Genomic DNA, 9,314 nt, shown 5'->3' with positions numbered 1-9,314 from the left:
TTGGCAAAATAATCATGATTATGCCAAATTTCATGAACTATAACTGTGACTTTTCCACATCTCCCCATTTATTAGATAACTCGAAACAGAATTAGGTGCCTGATAAAATTCTAAAACATGACACATGAAACATCTTTGTTCAAAATTTATATAAATTCAAATATTAATTATAAAGACACACATACAATTTGGAAAATCCCTCTAGACGTTTAGAGTATACATGATATTTCGAGTATAAAATAAGTCCATTCAAATAATGTATATTATAACAATGATCATATGAATAGACTGATCCTGCAACCATAAAATATAATTTGCCGGTACATAACATATATATACATATATAGTATTATCATATTCAAATTCGATGTCAATAAATTTTATGTACATTGGTGTCATTTATATTATTGCACAGGAATGTTTTGCTCACTTTAAAAATAAATGAAATGAGATTTTTGATATTCACAATAATTTCTATGAAGGAGAGTATGAAGGGAGTTATAAGAAAAGCTTTAAACAATCAAATTGTTTTTTTTAAAATGCTGTTTCATCACAAAAATGAAAATTTGAACTCAACATTTTGTTAGCCTATGATATCGATAAACTTCAGAATTAATAAATCAAAGATCCTTTCTACAAGACGGCTCCATGGGACCCATAATAAGAGTAAATCAAGGATTTGTAATAAATATTTTCATATAAATTTATTTTTGTCAAACATGGGTGGTAGCTGGTATGTGGTAGTTTCAAATGAGGCCATTGAACACAAGTTATTTTTGAAATTAATTGTGCACATGACTAACTTCATAAAAAGCAGGAGACCATTAAACGCATCGCATCACCAATGTATGTCAATAATAATAAGATGAAGCAAATATACAATAATGTAGTAACAAAAATAATAATTTCTGTAGGAAAATATGCAACAAGAAGAGAGATTGAAGAAGTTGCTAGTAAAATATGACATGAATGAACTACATCGAACTATTCAAATGTTTTGAAAACAGTTTTATAAGTCAGTAATAAAATATGGCACATTATTAGATAAAGCAAATATATATTTTAAAAGAACAGTACAATTGCAACATACTACATAGTAGTTTAAATGGTTGCCTTAGTTCTTAACACATAAATCTTACACTTTTGACAAATTATAATTCAAGGTGTGAACTACATAAGTTTGAACTAATAAATATAGCTCAAACACTATTGAAAATATTGGAAGTTAATTTTGCGATATTGAAGAACTTAAAATTAACTCTATTTGTAGAGAAATGTATGAAAGCTTTTGTTGTTGAAGTTAAAACATTTAGTCAAAATTCAGCGTCAAGTTTTTTTATTTTTTTATTTTGTGAACCTATTTTTTTTATAAACCCCTTATTTGATACTTCTCGCTCTGAAATAGGCTATGTTCTAGAGACCACTGGTATCTAACCCTATGTAAGGAGCTAAAATATAATTTGGCAATATTCATTTGGAATTATCAAAATCAATTGTTGAAAACTTGAGAATATCAAGCTTGATACGATAAAATATCTTGGTTTTATATATAACTGTTCACTGCCAATGAGGACTGTAATGCTTGGATGAAGGAAAACCATATCAGTATTACAGCAGCCACCAACACATGATACTATTTTACATACATGATACTAACAATAGCAAGTTTCCAGAACGTTTATTAATAAAATTAACAATTGCAACTGTCTGAACACACAAAAGTAAGGTTCAAGGGGTAATGAGTGAAAATCACAGTAGTAGGCCTATACACGAGTCAATGTAAAATAATATAGTCTTTACAAATGTCCATTTTGAAATCCCTGCCATTAGAATACTGTATTAATAAAAAATACAATTTGACAGTGTTCTATTCATTCAATTCAAAGAGTTTTTTTCAATTGAAAAAGCATTTAATTGCATACAATAGGAACAATATAAATGAAATTCAATATTTTAAATACGATAATATTCAACTCCTAGTAATTACCATATCATTGATCATTCAACAAAGAAATACCATGAAACATAGCAACATGCAGTAACTAATTTATGTTACAAGGATAGTATTTCAATTGGGTGTCATAATACTTCTTCGTGACAAAAACATAGAATCTGTATGCAAAAATGCTAACTTCTTAAGGGTTTTGATAATTACTGAAAAAGTGAAAGACAGCCCACTCAAAAAAGTAGTTGGGGGTAAAAAGGAAAACACATGAGTTCAAAAATGTTCTAATGACTCCAATTTATATTTTTCCTTCACATTTTACACAGTGCACCTTCTTTCCAGTAATTAGGAAGAACCCTGCATAACTTGGCTTGAAGCAGTGGGGCTGAAGAAATGACACCAGAAATCAAGACAAAGTGAAAAAAAAGTGAATCTCATTGTTCCTTTTTCGAAAATGAAACAAAAAAAACACAGGAATAAAACTAAAAGAAGTATAATCGAATAGGAATGTCATCATCAAAATTTAAAATGATAAATTTATTATAAAAAATGTGAAAATCCATGTTTTCAGAATTCTAACGATTATGTGGTGATGTTACAATTTTAAATGCCAATTAGTAAGCATTGAAATACATTTCTCCACCATAACATACATCACAATTATTGGATTCAAAGTATCTAAGCATGGCGTACAAGTTACAATGCAACAGGAAAAAATATTCATTTTAATATTTCAAATTTACTCCCACATTCCATTGTCAATTCAAAATACAATATTTCTTTTAATAATTTAATATTGGGAATACATTTGATATTGGCCTAATTTCAATTTGAACCAGTTTCCTAGACAAATCAATACATCTGTCTAGCATTATTCCTATTGACAAAGTGTGTTGGTGAGAGCTTTATAAACTCAGGTAACCAGATTAAATTGATCTCAACAAGATTATAACTTTAAAAATCAAAATATCATGATTTTTTTGTAGGATGGATCAGAGATGTAGAACAAATTGGAACGACTTCTAACAAACTTAGAGTAATAGGATTTATAAAAGCAATCATGCTTAATTATTGTTCGAAAATAGAGCACATAAAAAGAATAATGTTTTCCTTCAATTGATTTAAACTCCTATATTGACCTTAATTACTTTGTGTTTGAGGACAAGTAGTGGATTGTGACATTTAAAATGTCAGCCTTTCAAACTCTTAATGATCAAAGAACTGTAATAATCAATCAAAGAATCAATGTTTTCATCGTGGCTCATTATCAATAAGTTTAATTTCTATTGAAACCAACGGAGACGCGACAGAAATAATAAAAAAAAATTTAACATTTTTATAGCATGAACAGAAAATTTGTCTATTAAATTTAAAATATTGTATTTTATAAATTCAGATGATAAACATCTTTAGTACTTTTTGGTGGAATTTAAGTAGCCAAGCCACGATCTGAGGCCAGTTTTATAAACATAAAATATGATATTCTAATCAAATGAACGATATTCAAAAGAAATTAAGGATGGAACTAAAATTAAGATATAAATCTTCTTTGTTGTAAGTTGTATACCAAATGAATGTTGAAGAAATAAAGTAGAGTTTGGGGGAAATTCATTTCATCTAATCTATTTCAATATTCTTCCAATCTGAGAATCTAAAATTGGCACCCTGCCACCCTTATTCATAAATCTCCCTTGATAATATCAAAATATATATACCAATGAAATCAAAATCAATATGATCCACATTTTACTGGTGTTGACAGCATGATCCATGCAAAAGGAAGAGTTAGTATTTTATACACTAGAACAAATAAAAACTCTGATTCAATTGCTTTTATATTAAAGAAGAAAAACTGGACACTGCAAAATCAAAATAAATGAAGAAAATAAACAGCATAGCTAAAGTGTGTTGAATCTAACATGGCATGAACATGACAGCGAACATCAATGTCTAGGATGGTATGGGATTTTTTGAACGGAGCGACTAACTAGATGGATGGAACTGTGATAGCATGATAATGAATAAAATTATCTACGGCACTATTGTGAAATAATTATGAACCTAAGTAATTCATATTCAAGTAAGGGGAAACAAGCATATAAAAAATTTTAAAGGTATTTTAAAGGTAGGGTAGTTGTCCAAAGAATTTGATTTACTAAATTTGGAAAGAACGAACATTATAATAATAAATGCCCATACTGCTGAGTGATTCTACATTCCAGCCTCAGCATGTGCAAATAAAAACCTTATTTGGCTAGCACAAGCTGGGAAGCTGTCATGTTGATTTTTGGCATAGAAATTGTAGTAAATAGAAAATATAGAATATTATTTTAAATTATGTCTTAATAATCATCGTGTTCAGTTTCTTCTGAATCTTCTTGCTGAAGTGCAAAAAAAGTTAATTGTTCTGATCTTGTGCCATATTTTGCTTTGTGTATAACCTTTTTCTTCTCTTTTTGTTTTTTCTTTCGTTTGGAAGACACTGCTTCGATCGCAGTTCGAAGTTCATTAATTGTAACAAGTCCCACTAACCTGCCAATGCTGGTTACATAAGCACGAGTGACACCAAGTAATGAAAACATAGAATGAACCATATGAATCGATGTTTTTTCAACAATTTGAAATGGTGCAGGATCAAGTTTGCATTCCTGAAAATCAACAATTGAATCAAGAATTTCATTTTCTAATATTTTAGATCCTGAAGTTCCCGGCTTTTCTAGAACAACCACAGGTGAAACATCTTTTAGATCTGCTTCCGCGGAATGCATTGTAATTGCACCATTTTTTCCACTACTGCTCCCTGCATCAGTTAGGACCTCCTTCAGAGCAACATTAGTCTCTTCTTTAATTGCACTTTTTGTTGGTGAATGAGATGACGATGTAGGCCAATCAGTCATTCTTTCTGTAAGCGCAAGTTGCAACGAATGTCTAGGAATTGATCCGATCAAAACCATATCATCTGCAGATTTAACAATAGGTAAACTTTTTGCAGAACATAAAGCAAGAGTCGACTTTACATCTCTGTAGGTCGATGTCAATGTTAAGAATTTCACATTTCTGAGCATAAAATCCTCTACAAGAATTTTCTTAAGCTTTCGTTTCCCTCTTATAATGTCTGGAAGATAAGGCAACTCTTTTATTTCAATTATACTATCGTAAATAGAAAGTTGCAGTCGTTGGGCAATCAGATTTGAAATTAATACCGCAATCATAACAGGCAAAATATGCGATATTTGGCCAGTCAACTCAAACACAATAACAGCTGTAGATACAGTGTGAGTCACGGCCCCAGAAAGACTGGCAGCTCCAACTACAGCATACCCTCCTGGTACAATGCGAAAAACCTGGCCGCCCATGCCGACAAATCCTTGAGGATACAACGCAGACATAGTTTCTCCAACCAATCGACCGAACGCTGCACCAATGACAAATACTGGCATGAACACACCAGCAGGCACAGGGAGAGTTATTGCAAATGCTGTCATGGCAAAATGTAGTACAATAAAAATCATCAAAGTAATATATATGTTGACTGTAGGATGCTGCCATCCTTCTTGTATATCAGTAAGAACGTCAGACTCGTCTATATAACCGAGTTTATTCCAAGTTTTATTGTCAAATAAAGTATCAACTGCTTCTTTCAAAGTGAGTTCCCCAGCCATAAACTGTCCCAAACCCCCAGGAAAGGTAATGGAACTAATTATAATCGAAACCAATGCTGGATATATGAAACGACTACGGGATAAACAGCTTTTAATAAAGTCATGATCTCTATGAAAGTTCACAATAAGTCGGTGAATGTAGACAAAAAGAGCACCAGCAAATCCACAAATGATTCCTATCGCTGTGAAACCGATAAACTCCTGGAGATCATAAGGAAACTGAAGTCTGAAATTGGTCTTAAACAATGCAGTAATTGTCTCTTCTTCATTATGCCATACCGCCAGTAAGCGAAACATGAAAGCGCCACAAACGGCACCGAAAAAACCTCTCCAATAATCTCTTACAGCAAAATATGTTGCAGTTACTTCTATGCTGAAAAGGACACCACCAATCGGAGCTGCAAAGTTGCATGCGACACCAACTGCACAAGCAGCTGCTAACATTTCATTTCGATATCCAGCTGTTTTTGATCGAGCTTTGCACATTGCAAAAATGTCATTAAGAAGAGTAGCAACAATGCTGGCAATATGAACAAATGGACCTTCTTTTCCAATTGGCAATCTGCTTCCAAGTGATGCAACAAGGCCAACCATTTTTGCCACGAGTACTCTGAGAGTAAGATACTCTTTCAAAACCACCCCACGCATTATAGTTTTCATTTCAGGTATACCTGATCCAACTGCTTGAGGTGAAACAATATGAACGAATCCAACAGAAAATGTGATAAAAATTAATGGAAATCCAACCCACGTTAGGTATTGTAGAAACACATATCCTTTCAGTTCCCGATAAAGATAATAATGAGCTTTTTGGCACGCATGTATAGAATAATCCATAGCAAAACTTAGAAGTGCCATAGATATTCCGAGAAAAAGCAAAAAAATATAATCCCCACCGAGATGATATAAAAACCACTCTTTGAAGCGCAGATAAGCTGCTTTACATTTCGTTGTTTTAGTTGGGCTTGTTGGTTCATGTAATGGTGTTTTTTCCTGTTTTACTAAAAGGCTCTGGGCCCGAAGTTTCAATGCAGCTTCTTTAGCAAAGGCTCCGAGTGTATTTTTATATTTTCCATACATAAGTGTTTCTTCATAATTAAGCACAGTTTGTCCATTCCCATTTGAGGTAGACTGTGATGACTGATCAGTATCAGTCGAAGGCATTTTTCCACCTGTAGTTAGTTCTATTACAAGATTATATATATCTGTGAATAATAACATTTCATGATATCAACTTCAATGAAATTTATACAAACGAAAACGCCACATGATCAGATCATTTCAACTACATAAAGAGTGAATCTAAATAAACAAATTTGACAAATCCTGGCTATCTGGCTCGGTGGTGTGGCACATCGTGCTAAGCATTCATAAGAATACGCTCGCCATCGCACCTCTGATTACTCTGTGTGGGTTCACACTTCGCAGGTTCGAATACCATGTGGGATGGTTATGTGCGAGAGGATTGCTGAACTCCTCGCTGCTGTGGGGTGGTTCACAGTAAACGCAGATCGGTTACAGCTTCCTCCACCATCAGGTCCATGCTTCCACTCGTGTGGCGCGAGCCCACACTCGTTTTTGTTAGGCCATACTCGGTATACCTGGGCCGTGCTTGGTGTTGCATTTGCGTCGGATATAACATTATGGTCTATATATTATCGGAGCAACCAAGTTTTTATGGAATACCGTTTAGAAAACGAATAAAATAGAGGGAAAATAGTTGCCTGACCCGTTGGCCGCAGGTTGAGTGTGGGCTGGGTAACTTTGGTAAATAACTGGCTAACTAATCTCATACCAAACACTGCAACATGCAGCTATGGACTGTTACCGGTACCGGTAACCGGACAAGAGGCCGTGGTTCATCATACAGACATATGTAAATCTAATCCTATATCAGTACCGTATATCTTAAAAAGCCTTCATACAAGTCATATAAGAATTGAAAACAAAAATATACATCTAAATATTTAGTTATTGTAAAAGGTACCGTACCGGTACCGTACCGGTACCGTAAAGGAGAAATCCATTGATTTTTTTTTGCAAAATTTAGTAGGATGGATTAGAAAACACCAATCTGCCAATGATTACACAAATACAATAAAGTAGGGTACGGTACCGGTTTGAGGAGAATGAGAAAAGATACGAAAAACTTTGGTTGGGCAATTTGGCATTTGACTCCAATTATATTATATTACAGTAAGATGGTGTAGCAAACAATTCTTATTTTTTATTGGTAGCCTACCTTACTTTTAATATCTTTTATTCTAATTTCCTTTCTATGTACGGCATTTAAATAATTTTTTTTGGTTACTATATAATTTATCTAAAGCTTCTCTCTTTTTTTTTCTAATTTTATTAATGCGCTATGGTTGTGTGTGTGTGCAAGTGTGTAGCGTACGGTAATAGGTCAACAAACTATGTACGGTACCGTACCGAACTTCAGTTCAGGGCGCCGGTATCCTATCCGCTGGTACCGTACTACTACCAGACTACCGGTAGATCTTCATCGGCTTTTCAACTATCAGATTTTTCAACAACTAACTGTAACGTAAAAGCTCAATAACAAGTCGTATACAGCTCAGTCAATTCTCGGTATTTATAACGTTCGCGATATCTTACTTTAAAACTAAAACATTCGGCCACCGAAAGGCGCAATTTAGTCGCGATAAATAGGGCTCCTTTTTTGCCAGATCAATTTCCAGAGCCAATATGGAATTATTTAATTATATTTTTTTAAAGCCAATTACAGTGTCAATTTACGTTTTCGTTTTATACCTTTTTTTTCGAAAACAATTGCATGTATTTAGTTCTAATTAATTGCAAAAAAATAAAACAGTTGCATAAACAATTAATAATTATACATATGAAATTCGATGTTGATAATCCAATGTTCGTCATGCTATATCCATTTGTATTGAACATTGTCCACATTCTATCACAAGCATAGCATTATGATGTAGATAAATAATTATTCATTTTACATTAGCAGGGAAAAACAGAAGATTTCAAAAAATTAGTCAGAAAATTCGAAAACCTATCATGCTACTATGATCTGTGAAAAAAAAACTCGCGGCGTAGCCTACCTACACGAAAAAAATGCTGAAATCGAACTCAATTTTATGATCATTAATGTGTACTTTATGAGTTTAAAATTGTGAACATATTGGCCCAGACCAGGGTGGTCTAAGGTTGTCGGTTCCGCGGGCCGCAAATTTTTTTTTGCATTGTTCGCGGGCCACAATAGTGCCAATAATTGGTAAACAGTGCAATACAAAAAAAAAACTTTCATTTTGCAAACTCATAGTTATCAGGCATAGCCATCAATCCGCATTCGATTACTCTCCGAATGTGACGCGGGTCACAGATAATGAAGCGGCGGGCCACATGTGGCCCGTGGGCCTGGGTTTGGACCACCCTGGAGAATAATAGCAAACTGTGAACTCTTTTCCCCCCTCTCTGCCTGATTTTTCTTTGAAATGAAAAAAATCATGTCTATCTATATTGTTCCGTAATCATTGCATAAAAGAAAAAAATAAATGATGTAGAAAGGTAAATGAGTTTATTGATTTCTATACACAGCATTTAAAATGAGAAACAATAAAACATTATATTAAATACAATACGTAAAATATTCAATCCTATTTCAGTTATGCTTAACATAATGATAATTTTCGCGGCGTACTTAGCCACTAGACTGCACTTTTTGG

At 33.4% G+C, this 9,314-nt stretch overlaps 1 protein-coding gene across 1 annotated transcript; it reads right to left on the bottom strand.

Moving 5' to 3' along the window:
• Positions 1-2,467: 2,467 nt before the first annotated feature.
• Positions 2,468-6,808, bottom strand: LOC120345009 (chloride channel protein 2-like). Its single transcript, XM_039414373.2, has one exon. It carries the CDS (start codon positions 6,769-6,771, stop codon positions 4,288-4,290), a length of 2,484 nt encoding a protein of 827 aa, XP_039270307.2. The 5' UTR covers positions 6,772-6,808; the 3' UTR covers positions 2,468-4,287.
• Between the last annotated feature and the right edge of the window lie 2,506 nt (positions 6,809-9,314).

Source organism: Styela clava, chromosome 5 (genome assembly GCF_964204865.1).
Source record: "Styela clava chromosome 5, kaStyClav1.hap1.2, whole genome shotgun sequence".
NCBI lineage: Eukaryota > Metazoa > Chordata > Ascidiacea > Stolidobranchia > Styelidae > Styela > Styela clava.
The sequence above is the reverse complement of the archived record's forward strand: the minus strand, read 5'-3'. Positions and strand labels throughout refer to the sequence as shown.

Bases quoted from the DNA above. Each gene is read 5' to 3' on its own strand.
- LOC120345009 (XM_039414373.2), bottom strand. From the start codon at position 6,771: ATGCCTTCGACTGATACTGATCAGTCATCACAGTCTACCTCAAATGGG.